Source organism: Solanum dulcamara, chromosome 2, assembly GCF_947179165.1.
Source record: "Solanum dulcamara chromosome 2, daSolDulc1.2, whole genome shotgun sequence".
In the NCBI taxonomy this organism is placed as follows: domain Eukaryota; kingdom Viridiplantae; phylum Streptophyta; class Magnoliopsida; order Solanales; family Solanaceae; genus Solanum; species Solanum dulcamara.
In genome coordinates, this window is record NC_077238.1 from 64,775,233 (window position 1) to 64,798,595 (window position 23,363).

The following is a 23,363-nucleotide window of genomic DNA, read 5'->3' on the forward strand; positions in this document are numbered from 1 at the left end:
ACGTTTGGCGATGTAGTTATTGGGTTTGAGTATGGACTTACTCTAACCCAATTCGGTGCTCGATACTCCTCCCAAGACTCAATATGCTCATATCTATCAAGTGAGTAAAATACTCAAAATACTTATTTAGCCTCATTGGACTCCTTCAAATCAACTCAATTAAATCTGACCTCCTTGGACCTTCTTTCAAATAGACTCATCTCAACTCATCAAACTCTTCTCTTTAAAATTTATACAATCTCAAAATAGACCTTTTTATGTAAAAATGCTCAACTCATTTATACTAAAAATACTTATGTTCAAAAATAATTAAAAGACTTCTCAAACTCAACTCATGCTTAAACTCTTTTTAAATCATAGATGAAAATAATCATTTCTTAAACTCAAAATAGTGTATAAATAGTTTATACAAAAATTCTCACAAATCATGTATTTAAAACTCCTTCTCAAAAGATCCTTTATTTTAAAAATACTCATAAGACTCCAATCGACTCAAAATATGCAATTCACATATCACATAATCACATTAGACTACAATTCACTTCATCACATAACCTCCTCATCAACATAACCTCTTCATCAATCATTTTACACATATTAAATAAGCACCATTCACATCAATACTCACACTATCATCAAATATTATCATCACATCATTATCCAAACATCTACTCTACAATCTTCATTTTAGTCCTATGTTCAAATTATAGAAACAAGGGGACATTCTTAACTATCCAATTCATTCTTTTCATTCTAATCAATACATATATACACACAACTATACATCTCAACCTCAAGATATTTATGACAAGAAATCTCATCTTGGGTTCATGTGAATGAAACATGAATCCATACTCTCAACAAAACTCAACTCAAGAATATCGTCAATACCTATAAATCTATATACAAGGATACATTTGTAGTCAATAATATGAAAAATAACTATTTAGTAACTCAAGTCATTAAAATCATCAATCAACCATTAGTATCTAAAAATATTCCATAGTTTAGGGAAAACTTTCAAGGAAACCTTCCTAGAAGGTGCAACTCTTTCATAACTCCTAACCAACACATCTATGGGCATATGGAACAAATCAATCCATATTTTAGGTTAGCCTTACATACCTTGTGAAGACTTTGAAGAAACCTTGATGTTAGGTCTTCAATGGAAGGTTTGAATTCTTGAAGCTCTTGAAGGCAATCTTTGTTGGAGAAGGATTTGAAGAAGAAAAAGAAGAAGAGAGGGAAAATATTAGGGGTTTTTATAGAGAGAGGGAGGACTGAAAAATGGTCCCAAAATGTTCAAGGATAGGGTATATATAATTAGGAAAAAGTCCAAATTGCCCCTCTTCAAAAATCTAGAAAATTGGGCAAAAATCTTACTGGCGCTATAGTGGCGTGTCGCGCCACTGCAGCGCCAAGCCAAAATAGACTTAAAACCCTGCACATCTAATAGTGGCACGTCGCGCTAAGGACCAAACTACTGAGGCCATTTTTTGGTGTTATAGTGGCGTCGGGCGCCACTGGAGCGCCAAGCCTAAATTTCGCCCAAGCCTGAAATTCCTGCAGTACTAGTCTATAGTAAATTGGCCATACCTTTTGAATCCGAACTCCAATAATTTCAATCTTGGTGGAGTTGGAAAGAAAACTCAAAGACCTTTAATTTGATAGGTCGTGGGCCACCCAGTTCATTATACTCTAGGAGATATGGTTATTTGAAGTTGACCCTTATACTAACTCATCTGAAAACTTAATTGATTGGAGTTCTTTGGACTCGACTTGGTGTTAGCGATCCCTTATGACCCCTAAACACATCTAAACACTTCAAATACTTAGGAATTAATCCTAACTCATGTGTAGAATTACAAGTCCTTCGGTTCGAGTCTACACACATGTGGATAAAGGTTCGAGTCTTTACGAAAAAAATTTCGGGGTGTTACAACAATTAAGTCATCTTTATTTTTTTTAAAGAAGATTCTAGAAAAAAATGGAGAAGGGGTCATGTGTCTATATTCATATTTGAGGAACTTATTTTCAAATATGGATAAGTGGTGAAAGATATATATATGTGTGTGTGTGTGTGTGTCTTATGACTCATTAGGGTCATTCTTATCCCAAGAGAATTCTAGAAAATTCAAGAGGAAGAAGAGAAGAGAAATTTGAAGCTAGAGAGAGAGAGCTCGGTTTTGGGGGAGAAAAAAGAGGTAAGTCTCTGATTTCATTTTTTGAATTAATCATTTAGGGTATACCAAGATGTTATGAAGGAATTGGTAATGTAAATTTATGGTTTGGAGTAGCCCAAAACGTTACCAAAAAGCCCCAAAATTTTAGTCGCACTACGAGAGCTTCCGAGGCAAGTTTTGGCGAGTTTTGGTGAATTTTGAGCAATGTAGGGTTTTATATTTCAATTGAAGTATATTAGGTTGTTATGTGGTATGTTAAATGTATTAAATGATGCTGGAAGTGAAAAAAATGTATAAGTATGCTTGACGTTAGAAACAACTAAATGAAAGTCGTAGTAGTTAAATCGAAGTCGCGTAGTGTGTTGTCGTTGTGGTGCTGCAGTTTCAGATGGTTGAGTTGCGTGTTGGAGGGCTTTAAAGTATTTTAACAAGGGTATGGTTGCTTCTGGTTGCATCCACATGACCCCCCATTTGGTATGGTTAAAGATTTTATGAAATAAAGGTTAAAAAATCTATTTTGGTATCGTAAATTTTGAGCTAGTTGTTTGGAGTTGTATTGTGGGATATTGAAGTGTTTTAATGGTATATTTTCTGCTGGTTGTTGTTTTTGGATGGTTTTTGATATTTTGGCCGAGTTGAAATCTCGGGGATGGTGTATTTACAGGGGAAGTGTTGCCGAAATATTGATAGAAAAAATGTTAGTTTAGGATGAGAATCTTGAATATCTACAGCTAATGTTTGCATTCGTTAACATTGTTATAGATTTTTTTGGAAGGCCAAGATTTAAGTCAGATTGACTAAGGAAGCGGACAAGGTATTTAAGGCTTACCCTTTTCTTTCAAGGCATGATTTCGATGTTATGGTTTCATAAGTGCTTCCATATTTTCTTTGTTTTCAAAAGCTAGGTGCCAATGGTCCCAAGGAAATGACTACTTTTTCTATAACCCTTCAATGTTTTCCAAAATGTCTATAGTTTCCCAAAACAAAGGTTTATAGTATTACAAGCTTTTATGACCATAACGATGAATATGTTTTACAAAGACATTGATGATGTCGAGGATGAGAATATGTCTATGATGTCTATGATAAGAACAACTTCATGTATGTAAGGTTTACCCTTCTTTCTCTTGGCATGTTTTGACATAAGTATATAGAGCTACTCTTTCTTTTGGCATGGGTTTTATGAAACAAGTATATGACATTTTATACAATTTCAAGGAAGTCCTATTCGTAGAGCCACTAGGATGGCCAATTTTCTTGAGTTTTCAAAGGATATTTTTCTCGTACTTAGATGCGTGTATATGATTCCAAAAGTTTTATTTTGATATAATCCATGGTAATTTTTGAAAGGTACTTTACATGACTCTTGTCTTGATTTTTGAATCATAGCTCATTCCGATTATTCTACGAGTCTTGAAAATTGGTCCTATGTGCATATGTATATGATTTGGCGCCTTACGAGATTGTGACCTTATTCTACGTTCTCTTAATATTATCCTTCATGGATAGTCTCATCTTATAATAATTGTTCCTTCAAGGTGAGACAAAGCGACCATGGTTAGTCTATAATACAATCGGAGGTTATCGACCTTCCGTCACTCCGATAGATACATGACTTTCGTTGAACTCTCCTGCATGTTGTCTATATGTATATGTATATGTATATAGGGGAGATGGGGAAGGTTCATATGTGGTGCTATAGATGCATTTCCACCTGGTCAGTTGGCGTAATTTTCATCCCGGACGCGGGACGCCCGGTCGTGGGACGCCCGGACGCGGGACATATGTGGGCGATATGATATGTTCTATTTTTTATGGATATGAAAAAGAAATGTTTTTAAAGGAAAAGACAAGCATGCATGGAATCCGGCCTAAAAGTCACTCATATGTACAAGTTACTCTCTTATCTCACTATATGTTCTATGATTCTATGATATGGTTGTTCATACCTTATGTTCTTTGTTATGCTGATTTTCATGCCTCACATACTCAGTACATTACTCGTACTGACCCCCTTTTCTCCGGGGGCTGCGTTTCATGCCGCGCAGGTACACCCAGATGAGTAGAAGCTATTATAGAAGATGTTCCAGCAGGGTTAGCAACTCCACTTGTTCCTGGAGTGCTGCTTAGTCAGAGTATATGCGCTATGGTGTTTCATTTAAAGTTAGAGACTTTGCAGACAGAGTCGTGGGTATAGAGTGTCAGCTTTGTAAGCGGCGTCACTAGCCAATATGTTATTATGTCGTATGTCACGAGTTTTATGGGATGATAGATTTTGGAAAGCAAGATTCACAAAGCTTAGCTATGTTTTTTTTCATTTCTTTTGATGTACAAGTCTAAATAGATTAAGTATGTAATATGAGGTAACGGGTTCGCTCGGCTCCGAGCATGGGGTCGGGTGCTCATCACACCCTATTAAGATCGGGGTGTGACATATTATTGGGCTCTTTTTTAAGAAATAAATAAGAATCAATTAAGAGAAAATTATTAAAGTCATAATCTTATTCATTAAACTCTCAATTAGTAGAAAATATATTCTTTGTGATACTCCGTCTGTCTATTGATACCGTATCGGTATTATATATGACTGAACTTAATCCTCGGTGATACTCTATAGGAAAATTGATACTCTATCGGTATTATATAGGGTGGGCGTTGATGTCAACATGACATCAGCGTGCGAATTTTAAAATAATTTGAAATTAAAAAGAGGTATAAACATAATGAGGTATTTAAGGGTAAATACTTTCCCTTTTGGGGGTATAAGCGGTCTTTTCCCTAAAAAAAATATCACATACTCTCGTTATAAACTACCCAAGCATCATATTAAAGACCAAAAATTTGTGAGCTCTTCGTTGGTGAAGCTGTAATAAACTTGAAACTTCATAAAAAAAAAGTAAAATAAGTTTTAATATGCAAAATAAAAAAATGGATTATTTTCATAAATAAAATAATATTAAAAAGACAATTAGCAAACTAATTGGAAAAAGAAAAATTAATATATTAACCTCAATAGATTTTAAGGATTGAAAAACTCTTTTATTGTTTGTGTTTGTGAGCCTAAATTTTAAGACTCAAATTAGGGTGTTTCTTTACCTTATTAAACTATTATTAGTACTCCTTTTTTTAGAATGACTTTTTTTACGTGTATTCTAAGACTCCTAAGTGTGATTCTCCTAATATCCCTTATCATATATATATATATATATTTACTATATGTTTTAGAACTCTTGGATTTTTAAAACTATATTTTTCTCTTACCATATATTTTTGGACTCTTTGATTATAATATATTTTGTAGAAAAATGGTGAAAAAATAATTCTGTTTAAAGCAGAGTCTTTTAATGAAAGACAAAAATTTCAAACTATGTTATTAAAGAACTTCATACTTTTAATATAGTATAGAAGATTATTACTATTTAAGTAGATTAGATATTTTATTTATTACATTTTAATTTTTTATAGTCAAAATGGTAATCTAACTTCAAAGAAAAGAGTTTTCCACTTTTAATAATACTAATTTCTCGATATGTGCTTTGCACGTGTATTCAAATATGTAGATGTTATATATCTCAGATAAAACATCAGTCGCGTCAAAATATTCCTTCACAATACAAACAATAATTGAAAAAATTGTGAGTCTCTCACAAGCATTCTGCAGAAATTTTTGATGTACGATGAAATTTAATCATGAACAAACACAAGCATAGCTCAAATTTCGTTGAACTTCAAACCTCTCAACGGCTGCAAATCCCATTCGAGTTTTTATAAGAAGAAGAAGACTAGAAAACTTAGAAAATTCTTAGTTTCAAAATGAAGAAAACCGCTCTATTTATAGCCAACAAAGGATAGTATGAACAATTGTTTGTTGTGCCTTATTAGAGAAGTCATAACCCATTGAAAGAGTCACACCTCATCGAAAAAGACAACCTTGTGGAAAAGTCACAACTCTTCTACAAAATCTCAACTTATGAGAAAAGTCACAAACCTTCAATGTAAAAAGGCATCTACTTTTAATACTATAGTATAAATAAATATAAAATATAGAAGATATACTAAATTGAGTTTCTATAGTTTGACTTATTTAACATTCAAGTCTGGAAGTTCATGCTTTTAAGATAGTATAGATTGATGAAGGTAGTGTGAGTATATATATATATATATATATATATATATATATATATATATATATATATATATATATATATATATATATATATATATATATATATGTTGTTACCCAAGCTAAGCCTTCAATTAATTTGTAGAGACCCAAAAAAGGAGGCATTTCTATATAGCTGACTTAAGTTTTTCACAGACAAAAATGTCTTTTGTTGTTTTATTTGGCTCACCCAGCTATTAGCTAAATTTCCTAAATTTCCTCAAGCGTAGGACCATTTAGTATCTTTCAAGTGTTGTATATGTATAGTTGCATTTTAACTCCTGAATGATTACCTTGTGTAGTTTACACCTTTTAAACAAATGAAACAAATATTTGCTTGTAGCTAGTCTCCTTATTTGTCCATATACTTGCCAATCTCCGCCGCTACCACCACCTTCTGGTGGTGGATACCTAAGCTATAGCGTTCCACCACCTTATTGTTGGGAAAGGAAACCACAAACAAATATGCACGATAGGGCAATAGCGGAAGAAAATCCAAATCTAAATTTTTTTTTCTATTTGAACCAAGAGGAGAAAACCTAATGCAAGCCAAACACTGCTTGGGTCAGCCAAAAAATTACCAAAAATAAATATAGAAAGGCAAAACTAAATCAACAACACGAGACACCAAATTTACGTGAAAAACCTCTTCGGTGTGAAGAGTAAAATCCACGGGACTAAAAGCTCCACTATAATCAACAAAAGTTAAAAAAGTGTTCTCCAAAATGGCCACCAAAGAAGTGCCAAATAAATAGCAACAACAACTACAAGATAGCACAAAAAACTAGAGAAGTAAAAGGAGCAAATCACCAAAATGCAGCTATAGTTCACAAGCTAAAATCTAGAGATACAAGACTCCAAAACCACATTTGACATTCTCAATCAAATATCATGATGAAAGGAACAATCTTTCCAAAAATCAGCTTAAACGGACAAAGAACGAAGTGGGAATCGCGATTTGAAAATGACTGCTAGGGCTGAAAATCATGAGGTGCGAAAATCTGCACTCTTTTCTCACTTTTCTCTCGATGTGGCTGCTATTCTGTCTTGTAAATCCTTGAAAAATAAGACCTAGAAGAGTCTTACATATTCACCATAAAAATTTGGCTTATGGAAAAAAATGGGCTAGTCCAAATTGGGCTTTTATTTATCCACATAGGAAGGAAAAAAGACCAAAATCCAACAATTCTCTCCCTCCCGACTATGTGGAGGAGATTGCCATCCCGGTGATCATGCAACATTCTTCAAACTTCTCTCTTGGAAACGCTTTAGTCATCATGTCAGAACCATTATCGACTATATGAATCTTCTCAAGTTCAAGCAACTTAGAATCCAGCACATTCCAAAATCCAATGGTATCTCACATCAATGTGTTTAGACCGAACATGAAATGTGGAATTCTTGCCGAGGTGAATAGCACTTTGACTGTCATAATAAAGCATATACCTCTCTTGAGCACAAACAAGTTCCCCCAAAAATCTCCTCATCTAGAGCAATTCTTTACAAGCTTCAACAGCAGCAACAAGCTCAGTTTCTGTATTAGTTAAAGCAACACATTTTTGTAACCTAGATTGTCAAGACACGACTCCCCTACAAAAGTAGTCAAGTAGCCTAAAGTAGACTTACGACTATCAAATTCACTAGCCATATTTGAATTAGTGTAACCATAGAGAATAGGCTTTCCTTTTCCAAAACACAAACTCAGACTAGAAGTGCCACAAAGATATCTCATAATCCACTTCATAGCATTTCAATGCTCTCTTCCTGGATTAGAAAGAAAACGTCTAACAATATCAATAGCATGAGAAATATCCGGTCTTGTACACACCATTGCATATATCAAACTACCAACGGCTGAAGCATAAGGAACTTTCTTCAATATGTTCCTTCTCACCATTACTAGAAGGACAATGTTTCGTGCTCAATTTGAAGTGCATAGCTAAAGGTATACTGACAACCTTAGCTTTGTCCATGTTAAATCTACCAAGTACCTTCTAAATGTACTTCTTTTGTGACAACCACAATTTCTTGGCCTTTCTATCACGGACAATTTGCATGCCAAGAATCTACCTTTCTGGTCCCAAGTCTTTCATAGAAAAAGACTTATTCAACTCTTGCATCAACTCTTGAATCCTGAAACCATTATGACCAACAACAAGCATGTCATCAACATAAATCAAAACGGTGATAAATCAATATCAAAGATTTTTTGCACAAAAACACAATGGTCTGAAGAAGTCTTCTTGAAGCCTTGCTGACTCATAGAAGAACCAAACTTCATGTACCATTGCTTCGGAGCTTATTTTAGACAATACAAGCTCTTCTTCAATTTGCAAACATAATTCTCTTTTCCCTTGACTTTAAAGCCTTCTGGTTGCTCCATATAAATTTCTTCATCTAAGTCACCATGGAGAAAAATAGTTTTAACATCCATTTGCTCAACCTCTAAATCTAAACTTGCAGACAAGCCTAAAACCACGCGAATGGACGTCATCTTCACAACTAAAGAGAACATTCATCAAAATCAACTCCCTTCTAATGGTTAAAACCTTTCACAACTAATCTAGCTTTGTACCATGGAATTGGGTTACCATCTTCATCTTTCACCCTAAAAACCCATATGTTGTTCAAGCTTTTCTGTCTTTAGGCAATTTAACCAAATCAAAGGTATGATTATCATGTAGAGATTTGATTTCATCTTCTATAACATCAAACCGTCTTTCTTTTTCTTCACTTTCTATGGCCTCATCAAGACTCTCTAGTTCTCCACCGTCAGTCAAGAGTACATACTTATTAAGAGGATAACGAGATGAAGGTATTTTCTCTCTAGTAGATCTTCTGAGAGAACTTTCTAGAGCATCAATAATATTTGGTTGCCGACCAACTACAACATCTTGCATTGGAGCATCAACATTATGCTGGTTATTTTGAATATAATCACCATCTTTATTATCAACTTGATTTTCATCATTTTGAAGATTTCCTTCAAGTGCAATAGTCAAAGGAGCTGGATCAACATCAACTAAGCTCTCACTGCTCTGAGAATCAACTTTCTCAGCTTTGTCAAGAGCTTCAATTGTTTGGTCTTCAAAGAACACAACATCACAGCTTCTAATAAGTTTCTTCTCAACTGGATCAAAAAAACGATAGCCAAATTCATCTTGACCATAGCCAACAAACATACATTGCCTAGTTTTAGCATCCAACTTTGACCTCTCATCCTTCGTAATATGAACAATGGCTTTACACCCAAATACTTTAAGATGATCATAAGAGACATTCTTACCAAACCAAACTATGTCAGGGACATCACCATTCAAAGCAACTGTAACACCCCAGAAAGTTTTTCGCAAAGACTCGAACATTTCTTCACGTGTGTGTAGCCTCGAACCGAAGGACTTTTAATTATATATATAAGTTAGGATTAATTCCTAAGTATTTTAAATGTGTTAGATGTGTTTAGGGGTCATAAGGGATCTCCAACGCCAAATAGAGTTCAAAGATTTCCAATCGATTAAGTTTTCGGATGAGTTAGTATAAGGGTCGACTTTAAATGACCATATCTCCTAGGTTATAATGAACTGGGTGGATCACGACCTACCAAATTAAAGGTATTTGAGTCTTATTTCCAACTCCACCAAGATTACAATTTTTGGAGGTTGGAGTCAAACGTTATGACCATTTTACTACAGACTAGTACTGTAGGAATTTCAGGCCTGGGCGACCAGTGCAGGAAATTTAGGCTTGGCGCTCTAGTGGCGTGACACGCCATTATAGCACCAGAAAACAACCTCAGTAGTTTGGTCCTTGGCGCGATGCGCCACTATTAGATGTGCAGGGTTTTAAGCCTATTTTGGCTTGGTGCTGCAGTGGCGCAACGCGCCACTATAGCGCCAACAAGATTTTTGTCCAGTTTTCCAGATTTTTGAAGAGGGGCAACTCAGACTTTTTCCCTAATTATATATACCCAACTTAGAACGTTTTGGGATGATATTTTTAGCCTCATCACCTCCCAAAAACCCTAATCTTCATCCCCTCTTCTCTTCCAAACATCTCCAACAAGAATTTGCCCTCAAAAGCTCAAGGATTCAAGCTTCTCATTGAAGACCCAACAACAAGGTTTCTTCAAAATCTACTCTAAGGTATGTAAGGCTAATCTAAAATATGGATTGAGTTCTTCCATATGCCCCATAGATATGTTGGATGAAGATTGTGAAAGGTTTGAAACTTCTATGAAGATTTTCTTAAACTTTCCTAAATTATAGAATATTTTTTTATATTATTAATTGAATGATGATTTTCATGACTTGAATGACTAAATAGTCATATTTCATATTGTTGACTATAAATAAATTTTTGTATATAAATTCATATGTATTAATGGTGTTCTTGAGTTGAGTTTTGTTGAGAGTATGAATTCATGTATTCATTCACATGAACCCAAGATGAGATTTCCTTTGGTCATAATTTGTCTTGAGTTTGAGATAGATGGTTTGTGTATGTGTATTGATTGGAATGAAAAGAATTAAATGGAATAGTTATGATGTGATGATGATATTTGATGATGATGCGATGATGATGTTTGATGATGATGTGAATGAAGAGGTTATGTTGATGAGGATGTTGTGTGATGAAGTAGATTGGAGTCTAATGTGATTATGCGATATGTGATTTGCATAAATTGATTTGATTGGAGTCTCATGAGCATTTTGAAAATAAATGACTTTTTTTAGAAGGAGTTTTAAATAAATAATTTGTGAACATTTTTGCATAAACTATTTATACACTATTTTTGAGTTTAAAGAATGATTATTTTCATCTATGATTTTTTTAAAAGAGTTTAAGCATGAGTTGAGTTTGAGAAGTCTTTTAATTATTTTTGAACATGAGTATTTTGAGTATAAATGAGTTGAGCATTTTTACTTTAAAACGTCAATTTTTGAGATAGAGTGAGATTGTACAAATTTTAAAGAGAAAAGTTTGATAATTTGAGATGAGTCGATTTGAAAGAAGGCCAATGAGGCCAGATTTGATTGAGTTTGAAAAGAGTCGAATGAGACTAAATTAGCTGATTTGAAAGAGTCCGATGAGACTAAATGAATATTGTAAATATTTTACTCACATAATAGCTATGTGCGTATTGAGTCTTGGGAGGAGTATTGAGCACCAAATTTGATAAGAGTATAGTCCATACTTGAATCCCATAAACTACTCCACCAACGTAGGAAGGGATTGTATCGTGTCGGATGTTTCCTTATTTCATTATCCTGAAATGATAGGAATTGATTGATTGACGGATCCATGATTGGTTTGAGTCGTTCATACCCTGGCAAGTATGAACGGATGGAGCAACGACGTGAATCATTATGCATCACCTATATATAGGTGGTGGGATTATTGTCGATTAGAGAAACTCCCAAATTGAGTGGTTTATGCATGATATGATTGGTTCGATTGAGATTGTTTGAAATTGAGTTGGATTGTATAACATTACTAAGTTCTAAGTTGCATATTTATTGAGTTGAGTCCTTTGACTTGATTGTTGAGTTGATTGTATATGATTGAATTGGATTGGATGATATATGATTGGATTGTGTATGATTGGATTGGAGTAGGTGATATGTGGTGGATTGGATTAAATGATATGTGATCGGATAGTGTACGATTGGATTAGGTTGAATAGAGCGGTATATGATTGGATGGGATCGAATTGTAAATGATTTAATTGAACTATGTTATACATGATTGGAATGGGTTGTATGGTATATGATTGGTCTTCATCAAAAACTGTATCCTTACTTTAGACTTATGACACTTTGAATGAGTCTCTCTTATCTTTCTGAATTGAGATATTCGAACCAACATTATTTTTCCTTGAGTTATGTTTCATTTTGCCACATTACATACTTGTACATTCTATGTACTGACGTTCATTTGGTCCTGCATCGTTTCATGATGCAGAGACAGGTACTAGATATCATCAACCGGCGCTCCGTTGAAGATCCACACCCACTCTCAGCGTATTGGTGAGTCCTCCCCTATATTCGGAGGACACCATTTATGTTATTCTTGTGTTGAGTTAGTCCTTTTCATTTTGATTTGAGATAGCTATGAACATGTCATTGGCACCAATTAGATAGTAGTGATAGAGGCTTCATAGACTAGATAGCGATGGGTCGATTGAGTATTTTCTTTCCTTGAATTATTCTTGTCAAACTATTTTAATGACAAAGATCGAAGTTTGATTTGTTGGCTCATGACCTTTCTTTCTTGAGTTAGATCATTGAGTTGGATTGCCCGCCAAATTATTTCTTTATTCTGCTGGTTGATTGATATTGAATGGATGTGTGATTGGACCAAGTGGTTCGCTTGGGGACCAGAAATGGTCTTCGAGTGCCGGTCATGTCTAGGGTACCCTCCCGGGGCGTGACAACAATAGTAGGAGATAAATTGATAATATAGGCAACATTATTAAGTGCTTCTTCCCAAAAGGAATCTGGTAGCTTAGCATATGAAAGCATACATCTACCCCTCTCGACTATAGTTATTTTATCGTATCTTCTAAACCATTTAGTTGAGGAGTCTTTGGATGAGTTTTCTGATGCAGAAAACCCTACTCTCTGTAATATTTATCAAAAGGACCAATATACTCACCATCATTATCTGAGCAAATGCATTTAAATTTCTTTCCTGTCTGTCTCTCAACCAAAGCCTGAAAACTCTTGAACACATCAAGTACTTGATACTTGGAATTCAAAGAGTAAACCCAGAGTTTGCGAGAATGATCAGCAATAAAAGTCACAAAATAAAGTGCACCACCATGAAATCTCACCTTAAAAGGAACACACAAATCAGAATGTACCAACTCCAGCAAATCAAGATTTCTTGAAGGCGGATGACTTTGAAAAGAAACTCTTTTCTGTTTACTGGCTAAGCAATGAACACATTTCTTCAAATTTGCTTGTTTCACTCCAGAAAGCAAATTCTTCTTATCCAAATTATCAATCCCCTTCTTGCTCATATGACTCAGTCTGCTATTCCATAACTCTGATGAAGTATCATTCTCTACCAAATTTATTGAGTCTCTAGAAATGGAGCCCCGGAATACATACAAGTTAGACAACTTTTCACCTCAAGCCACAATCATTGAACCTTTAGTAAGCATCCACTGGCCAGTACCAAGGGTGTTAACATAACCCTCATCATCAAGGTTTTCTACAGAAATCAGATTCAATCAAACATCTGGAGCATGCTTAACATTATTGAGAACTAGTCTCAAACCATTGCTACCTTCCAAACAAACTGTGCAATGCCAAGTACCTCAACCTCATTATCATTGTCCATTTTCAACATTCCAAAATTACCTGGAGTGTAAGAAAAAAACAATTCTTTCTTTGGTGTGACATGAGAAGTGGCACCCGAATCCACAAACCAGCTAGACTCACCATAAATAAGATTAACAGCATTTTCACCACAAGCAAAAAGAAGTTCATCCTTAGCAACAATAGCAACACAATTTTCATTATCGCCTTCTTTCTTTTATTGTCTTATATATCTCTTGTACCTGTAGCAATATTTCTTTGATATGCCCATTCTTGTGGCAATAGTCACATGTAATATTCTTGTACTTGGACTTTGACTTGCTTCTACGTTTCTCTTTATCATTGTGATCTCTGAACTTGCTTCTCCCCCTGTCTTCGGTAAATAAAACATCGGAGTGTAAAACTAAAGAAGATGAGCCTTGATATCTTCTTCTCATATCTTCATTTAAACACCACTCTTTATTTCATAGTTACAACACCAGTGGGAGAAGAATTATTCAAAGAAACTCGAAGAGTTTCAAAAGAGTCTGGTAGATTATTAAGAAGCCAGAGTCCTTGTATTTCTTCATCAAACTTTACACCCATTCCGGACAGCTAGTCAAGGACACCCTAAACATCATTTAAAGTGGAAATCGCGATTTGAAAATGGTTGCTAGGGCTGAAAATAAGGTGCGAAAATCTGCACTCTTTTCTCACTTTTCTCTCTACTAGTTTTGGGAACATGCGTTGCATGTTGGTCCCTAATACTATATAAAATTTATAAAGATCTTATTTTTGTTGATCATAAGATAGTACCTTCATTTTACTGTGTCTTACTAAATTCATCCCTTAATTAATCCATGTAGCTTAAGAAATTTGGAAAAGATAATTATTGTTGAAATAACTTTTTTCAAAAAAAAAAACTCTATCTATAAGTGGGAACTTTGATGTTACTCAAATTCAGTTCAAAAATTAGGGTTAAAATTAACATGAATAAATTCGTCTGAAATTACTCTTAAATCTTTAAACAACATTCAATAATTATAGTAAGAAATTCATGAAATTTCTGCTTGAAACAATAATAACATCATATGGTATGCTAAATTTGCTACTTTATTATGTCTACGGAGTTAAATAACATATTTGAACTAATAAAATAACAAACTAATGATGAAAATGCATATACATAAATAATTAGATAGTGCAATAAGAATCTTTATTCTCTATACAACATTACATGTTCTATTAATTTATCATAATCACACAAACTTTAAAAAATTATAAAAAGTAAATTTATAAAAATTAAAATAAAAAAATGAAAGTTCAAGAGAAAATATTTGAAATAATATCAAAATAATTAAATAAAAAAATAAAATACACATTGTCAGCATACCATACAAAATGAAAGACATTAAACAAAGCAATATATCAATAAGAAAAAAATGACCAATTGTCACACCCTGATCTTAATAGGGTGTGATGGGCACCCGACCCCATGCTCGGAGGCGAGCGAACCCGCTACCTCATATTACATACTTAATTTCTTTAGACTTGTACATCAAAAGAAATGAAAAACATAGCTAAGCTTTGTGAATCTTGCTTTTCAAAATCTATCATCCCATAAAATTCGTAACATACGACATAATAACATATCGGTTGATGACACCGCTTACAAAGCTGACACTCTATACCCACGACTCTATTTGCAAAGTCTCTAACTTCGAATGAAATATCATAGCACATATACTCTGACTTGACAGCACTCCAGGAACAAGTGGAGTTGCTAACCCCGCTGCAACATCTTCTATAATAGCTTCTACTCGTCTGGGTGTACCTGCGCGGCACGAAACACAGCCCCCGAAGAAAAGAGGGTCAGTACGAGTAATGTACCGAGTATGTAAGGCATGAAAATCAGCATAATAAAGAACGTAAGGTATCAACAACCATATCATAGAATCATAGAACATATAGTGAGATAAGAGAGTAACCTATACATATGAGTGCCTTCTAGGCCGGATGCCATGCATGCTTGTCTTTTTCTTTAAAAACATTTCTTTTTCATATACATAGAAAATAGAACATGTCATATCGCCCATATATGTCCCACATCTGGGCATCCCGCATCCGGGATAAAAATTATGCCAACTGACTAGGTGGCAATGCGTCTATAGCGCAACATATGGCCCTTCCCCATATCCCCCATATACATATACATATACATATACATATAGACAACATGCATGAGAGCCCAACAAAAGTCATGTATCTATCGAAGTGATAGAAGGTCGGTAGCCTCCGATTGTATTATGGATTAACCATAGTCTCTTTGTCTCACTTGGAAGGAACAATTGCTATAAGATGAGACTATTATTAAAAAATCAAGACGAGAGTCATATCAAGCACCTTTCAGACATGAAGTTGTTCTTATCATAGCCATCATAGATATATTCTCTTCCTCGACATGATCAATGTCGTTGTAAAACATACCCATCGTTATTGTCATAAAAGCTTGTAATACTGTAAACCTTTGTTTTGGGAAACTATATACATTTTGGAAACATTGACGGGTTATAGGAAAAGTAGTCATTTCCTTGGGACCATTGACACCTAGCTTTTGAAAACAAAGAAAATATGAAAACACTTATGAAACCATAACATCGGGATCATGACTTGAAAGAAAAGGGTAAGCCTTACATACCTTGTCCGCTTCCTTAGTCAATCCGACTTAACTCTTGGCCTTCCAAAAAGATCTATAACAATGTTAATGAATGCAAACATTAGCTGTAGATATTCAAGATTCTCATCCTCAACTAACATTTTTTCTATCAAAATTTTGGCAGCACTTCCCCTGTAAATACACCATCCCCAAGATTTCAACTCGGCCACAATATCAAAAACCATCCAACAACAACAATCAACAGCACATATACCATTAAATCACTTCAATATCCCACAATACAACTCCAAACAACTAGCTCAAAATTTACGATACCAAAATAAAGTTTTTAACCTTTATTTCATAAAATCTTTAACCATACCAAACGGGGGGTCGTGTGGCTACAACCAGCAGCACCCACACCCTTTTTAAAACACTTTAAAGCCCTGCAGCATGCAGTCCAACCAGCTTCAACCGCAGCACCACAACGACAACACACTACGCGACTTCGATTTAACTACTACGACTTCCATTTAGTTGTTTCTAACGTCAAGCATCCTTAGATATTTTTTTCACTTCCAGCATCATTTAATAGGTTTAACATACCCCATAACAACCTCATAAACTTCAATTGAAAGAGAAAATTTTACCTTGCTCAAAATTCACCAAAACTCGCCAAAGCTTGCCTCAGAAGCTCTCGTAGCGCGGCTAAAATTTTGGGGCTGTTTGGTAATGTTTTTGGTTGCTCCAAACCATAAATTTACATTACCAATACCTTCATAACATCATGGTATACCCTAGATAATTAATTCACGGAATAAAATTGAAAAACTTACCTCTTTTCTTCTCCAAATCTGTAGGTCTTTCTCTCTTTCTCTCTAGTTTCTTCTCTTCTTTCTTTCTCTAGAACTCCCTTGAATTTAAAAGATGACCTCTCATATATATATATATATATATATATATATATATATATATATATCTTCCACCACTTATCCATATTTATAATTAAGACCCTCAATTAAGAATATAGACACATGACCCCCTTCTCCATATTTCTAGAACTCTCTTTAATAAAAATAAAGATGACTTAATTGTCTTGCCATGTACACTTGGTTCATATATATTCATCACATGGCCATAAAAGTGTGCAACCCTACATGAATTTTCTTGAACACTTTGGCCTTTCAAGAATATTCTTGAACACTTTGTGAAATTCCCGTTTTACCCCTAGCCTTCCACAATACTACCATAGGCCACTTTGCGAATTTTCTTTTTTTCCCTTTGCCTTTTCCAATATTTTCACACTATTAATGTTCATAAATAATATTCATAACCAACTTGTATATTAATATAAATTTTGGAAGATGGTCATTCCCTTCAATTTACCACGGCTACTTTAAAATATCCAACGGTATAAAATACAGAATATAACACCAATGAATAAAAAATTACATAAAAACTATAAGATGATGAAACACAAAGTGTAGTGGACTAACATTTTCTATTCAATTTATAAAGGGAGAAATTGTGTACATGAAAGATTGTGAATGAATGTGTTTAATTGTAGAAGCTAAAATTTTTGACAATTAAAGTAACTAAGAAGTGGAAAATGATAAGTTGTAACATCTAATCATGTATTTGGTTTAGTTTAATTGTTATTATTGATTTACTATTTAAAGTTACTAAAAGAATTTTTCATTAAAAAATATTAGTGAAGGACATTTTCGTAATCCAACTTTGAATCTAAAACCTTTCCACTTTTAATAATATATGATGTGACTGTTATTCTCTCCCGTGAATCCTTGAAAAATAAGAACCTAAAAGAGTCTTACATATGCACAGGGGCGGACCTACCTTGTGCCGAGGGGGTTCATCCGAACCCCCTTCGGCGGAAAATTATACTATTTATACATGGTTAAAATAATTTTTTATGTATATAAAATAGATGTCGAACCCCCTTCGACTAGCTCATGTGTCTATTTATTTAGATTTTGAACCCCCTTATTTAAAATTCTGGGTCCGCCACTGCATATGCACCATAAGAATTGGGCTTATGGACAAAAGTGGGCTAGTCCAAATTGAACTTTTATTTATCCGGGAAGGAAAAAAGACCAAAACACAACACTTATAACTACTATTCTGGTTCTCCAACTCTGTTACCTTCTATCAAACTCTTTGCTTTTGCATGTTCTTCTGCTATTTTAGTCTTTTTTCTGCATTATGTTTTTTGTGTTTGAAGCTTGAAGAAGAAGTAGAGAGATTCCTCTCTTGTTGAGAAGCATATCTGTTTAGTAAATACCTAACGTCTTGTTGAAAAGTCCATATTTCTTATTTTCGTGAACATTATATTTCTTTGTTGCGGCCATGTTGTATTGAACCATATATGATAAATGGTTTAGTACTTTTTTTTTCTTGAAATGTATCCTTTCATTCGAGCTATGGTAATTTCATGTCTCAACTGCTCCTCTTGCTAAGCAATCAAATGTTACCTTTTGTGTGTTTGGTATGAAGGAGAATATGAAATTTTATTTTATTTTTTTGCAAAATAAATTGATTTCTTACTTATTTTCTAGTGTTTGATAAAAAAGTAAGAAAATGTTAGCTAAAAACATTTCTATCTATCTATCAAAGCTGTATAGGGGTGGGAGGGGTTGGGAAGTGGGGCCTTTAGGGGTGGTGGGTGAGGGATGGTCAAGAGGTAGGGGTTGGGGGTGTTCGGTGGGTGGGAGGATATAATAAACATAAAATATTACTTATAGAACTAGATTTTCCTACTCCTATTAAGGAACTCATCTTTTTCATTTTTAAGAAACTTGGGTTCCTAAACAAAAAGTTCTCCAAAAACTTTGTCCAACTAATCATGCGAAACTAAGAAAACTTTTTCCTTCATATTAGAAAATTATTTAGTGGCAATTATATATTAGTATTATATTTGGCGACATTAATAGAAATGATTACTTATAATCAGCACTCTATTAAATGTTGTTAAATGCTTTAACGACTGAAGATGCAATGACATTAACTCCATTGCTGCTAAATGTTCTTGCGAAAATAAATATCATCGATTATCGAAAAATTTATTATCTCCAAATGTCTCTTTTGTAGTAGTGCAGAAGGCAAATTAAAATGAGTATGGCATAGATAATAAACTTGATAATGTCTCACATATGCTTCAATAATAGAGGACTTGACAAACATTCAATGGGCACATGCCGCTATATTAGTATTATATTTGGCGATATTGATAAATATGAGTACTTATAACCAACACTATATATAAATATCGCTAAAGGCTTTATCGACTCGAAATGCAATAACATTAAATTATCGCTTACAGAAAAATTTATTATCAGCAAATGTCTCTTTTGTTGTAGTGCCAAAGACAAATCAAAATGAATATGACATAGATAATAAACTTTATAATATCTTACATATGCTTCAATAATAGAGGACTGGAGAAACATACATTCAATGGGCACATGCCGCTACAACTAGAATACACAAACTGAACAAGTAGTATTTTGTTACTAATAATAGGATGTGCATACGTCAAGTCTAGTAGACCGAGTCTCATAGAGAGCGGAAGAGGTTGTCAAAGGGGTAATTTTTGATCGAGAGTCCTTCCTGATATAATATTGCACCTTGGAAAGGCCATGGTTAATCTTCTTAACGAGTATTTGAAGTTTTTCCATAATGACACATAGAGAGGAAAATATACAACTGCAAAAATGGTCACAGGTAGGAATGCCATGGAAGATAAAACAATTTTTGTCCACTTTTCCTCATTGTGAATCATCAAGATTATAGTCGATGCAAATGCTAGCATCATCATGGACACAGAAATAATCAAGAAAGTAAATCCCAGAATTAATTTCTGAGGAAGTGACCGCCTGAATTCATGCAATTGAAATGAAGAGGTAAGAATCGAGAGAAAAGTGATCATTGAGGTCAAAGCAAAGGTAATGGAAAGCACATCTCCGATAGTGAAAACTGCAAAGAAGGGCTTGTCCAAGAGGATAGGATAACCAGTGCTTTGATTTGGACCACCTGGAATAGTATAGGCTGCAGCAAAAGCCACTGTTGCAATAAGCACAGCAACTATTGTACTGTTCTCAGCAGTGCGTTTAAGCCAGTCTTTCGCTTCTGAATGAAGTTTAGCATTTGCTTTAGTGAATAACTCATCTGCCGTCTTGCCTTCTTTATTCATAATTTCTAAAAAATCAGCTGAGCTGACGTTTTTCACACGCTGCACGGACAGCAAATCTACTTAGTCATAGACCATGCTAATTAAGACATAACTAAACAAATACAAGTGACTTTATTCGAATAATTAATAACAAGATAGTTCATGCGCTCAGTTCAATATGATATTAGTGCAGACAAAATGTCCTGAATGTTAGTCTCAGTGCATAAAAGAATTTAATTCCACATGAAAGGCATGTAATACCCTTTGTAATCCCACAAGTGCAGTGAAGAGTCTACGTAAATTTATCCCTACCTTGTAGAGGTAGGGAGATTATTACCAAAAAAACTTTTGGTTCAAGTACAGCAAATCAATGCAGTTAAAAAAGAAATGACATCTAAAAAAGAAACAATATCAACAACAAAATAATGTGGTAACTTAAACACATATGACAACATATTGTAACACATATCAAAACCAAGAAACTACATCTAATACTACTATATACATGTACTTTAAGGTGCCAACAGGGGAGTATCTAAGGGGGTTCCCCGAGTACATGTGAATCCATGCTGTCCTCCCGAGATCATTATAGTAGTATTATATTTTAAAAATAAATATTTAAATATATATGAGTGAACCACACTTGAAGTATCATATAATGTGATGATTGGGTGCACCTCCCTAAGTGAGAGGTTAGAAATTTAATCTTATATCTATCTTCTTTTTTTAAAAAAAAATTGGATAAAACCTCTGTAAGTGGTTATTGGTAGCACTTTCAACATTTTAATTTATATATTTTTCTTCTTTTTTCTATCTTTCAATAGTTTAGTTTGTCACATTGGAAATTCCTAACTTTTTTATTAATACTGCCAAATTTTTATATAATTAACCAAATGTGTATATTAAAATTAGCAATACCGGATGATATAACATACAATCAATGGGTTCCACTAATCTCAATATCTACGAGACGAAATATATATGTATTTATATATCCACCTTTTCGTAATAGTACATCCATCATCTCGAAATCATGGATACGCCTCTGAATGCTAATAAACTTTACTAAATGACTTGAAGATCTTTAATATTAGACGTAAGGTGGAATCGAGTATTGAGTTTTACCTCAAACAAGAGTAAATTGTTTTGCAATTGCAGAGCAGGGCTTCTCATATCTGCAATTTCAGTGTCCTCTTTTACACCAGCCATGTGCAATATGGTATCTCCCTTATGAGTGATTTTTCTCTTGAGTCTCCTCATTGGCATTCCCATTTTCTCAACTATGTCAAAAATTTGCATCTGGCATGGCGACGTGCAAAATGTTACGACCTTCAATATCAACATACTCCACAGCTTGGGGATATGTTTTCAATATCTCCTCTACAATATCTGTGCAACCTGATTTGGTTGCCAAGATTAAGGGTGACTCAGCAATTCTTGTAATAGCTTGTGCAAAACGATCTTTTTCCTCTTTTTCTTGGCTTTCTGAAAAAGCTGACATTAGTCTATATTTGTGGGATCGAACGTCAGCCTGACTTAATGCAGATTCTGAATATTCCCAAGAAGTATCCTTTGTTATCAAGAACTTGGCAAGTTTCAGTACTGATTCACAGCTTTGTTTCTGCTTGCGCATAGACTCCACCAAAGGCACTCTATAACATTTTTGAGCTTTCAAAGGAAAAATAAAAAAGAAAATTTGATGAGTGAGGTGAAAGAAAGTCAAAAAGGAAAAGCAAAGGAAAAGAAAGGCTGCAGCAGCAATGTTTGAAAGTTAGGAAAAGTAAAGGAAAAGTAAAAGGTAGGCAGCATTTATGCGTTTTGAGCAGCCCCTTTTATGCGTTTTTCCTTTTTATGCGTTTTCATCCTCCTATAAATAAAGGGCATTGTGCCCTCATTTAATTCATTCAGAAAAAGAGAGAGTAAGAATACAAAGAGAGTTATACACCAAGATAAATATTGTAGTCTTGAGTGTCCTCTTTAATAGTTGTTCCTTTTACAAGAGAGAAGTGTTTATTGTTGTTTTCTCCTTGTATTTGAGAGTAGTGTACTCCCATATTATCATAGTAAAATCCTTCTACCCCGTGGTTTTTCCCCTCTATCTGTTTGAGGGGTTTCCACATAAAATTCTCGTGTCCAATTTATTTTCATTATTTATTATCATATCAAACTTTAGTTGTGGTTTAGTTGTGGTGTGTCCTTCCCCAACAGTGGTATCAGATCCCTCGGTTATTCTGTTTGTTTTATGCGAAGGTACTATTTATGAATAGTAAATTTTTATGAATAGTAAAATTCTGTGAAAAATACTATTCACGTGAATAGTAAATTCGGTGACGGTATATTGTGTCACGATTGTTCGCAAAATATTCAGAAACGATCTAGAAGGGTGTGAAGCAAATAACAATGTCGACAACAAAGTTTGACGTTGAAAAATTCAATGGGACTAATTATGACTCGATTGAGTTGAATTGAGGAGAGAGTTGATGAGTTGGCAAGGTTCTAAATGAAACTAGCAGTGAGGGCTTATTTGAGATGATTGGATGTAGTCTTATGAGCATGGAGTCATGGGAGGAGTATCGAGCACCGAATTGGGCAAAAGTATAGTCCATACCCGAACCCAATACCTATGTTGCCAAACGTAAGGGGGATTGAACCGTTAAAGTCGGATGCTTCCCTGAGAGATTTGTCTTGAAATGATAGGACTTGACTAATCGATGGTATCCATGATTAGGGAGGCGTTCATGCCCTGGCAAGGTATGGACGGACGTGGCAACAACGTCTGATTGTTGTACTATCACTGGCTCATAAGTGATGGTTGCCGGATAAGAGAAACTCCCATTTAGGTCTTGATAGTGCTCTGAGTCAGTTGAGTTGAGTG

At 34.4% G+C, this 23,363-nt stretch overlaps 2 protein-coding genes across 2 annotated transcripts; both read right to left on the reverse strand.

The window, feature by feature from the left end:
* Positions 1-7,832: 7,832 nt before the first annotated feature.
* Positions 7,833-8,839, reverse strand: LOC129872293 (uncharacterized). The gene is made up of 4 exons (XM_055947232.1): positions 8,661-8,839; positions 8,416-8,478; positions 7,972-8,051; positions 7,833-7,879 (listed from the first exon to the last, which is right to left on the reverse strand). Exons 1-4 carry the CDS (start codon positions 8,837-8,839, stop codon positions 7,833-7,835), a joined length of 369 nt encoding a protein of 122 aa, XP_055803207.1.
* Positions 8,840-19,626: 10,787 nt separating this feature from the next.
* Positions 19,627-22,285, reverse strand: LOC129876386 (ankyrin repeat-containing protein ITN1-like). The gene is made up of 2 exons (XM_055951820.1): positions 21,614-22,285; positions 19,627-20,548 (listed from the first exon to the last, which is right to left on the reverse strand). Exons 1-2 carry the CDS (start codon positions 21,830-21,832, stop codon positions 19,895-19,897), a joined length of 873 nt encoding a protein of 290 aa, XP_055807795.1. The 5' UTR covers positions 21,833-22,285; the 3' UTR covers positions 19,627-19,894.
* Between the last annotated feature and the right edge of the window lie 1,078 nt (positions 22,286-23,363).

What these genes read in the sequence shown, in the direction of transcription:
- LOC129876386 (XM_055951820.1), bottom strand. Translation starts at nt 21,832, where the DNA reads ATGTTGATATTGAAGGTCGTAACATTTTGCACGTCGCCATGCCAGATG. An exon ending in ACAATTTACTCTTGTTTGAG is followed by an intron (nt 20,549 to 21,613) that starts GTAAAACTCAAT and finishes CTGTCCGTGCAG; the next exon opens with CGTGTGAAAAACGTCAGCTC.
- LOC129872293 (XM_055947232.1), bottom strand. Translation starts at nt 8,839, where the DNA reads ATGACGTCCATTCGCGTGGTTTTAGGCTTGTCTGCAAGTTTAGATTTA. An exon ending in TGCAAATTGAAGAAGAGCTT is followed by an intron (nt 8,479 to 8,660) that starts GTATTGTCTAAA and finishes TAATGGTTTCAG; the next exon opens with GATTCAAGAGTTGATGCAAG. An exon ending in AAAGACTTGGGACCAGAAAG is followed by an intron (nt 8,052 to 8,415) that starts GTAGATTCTTGG and finishes TGGCACTTCTAG; the next exon opens with TCTGAGTTTGTGTTTTGGAA.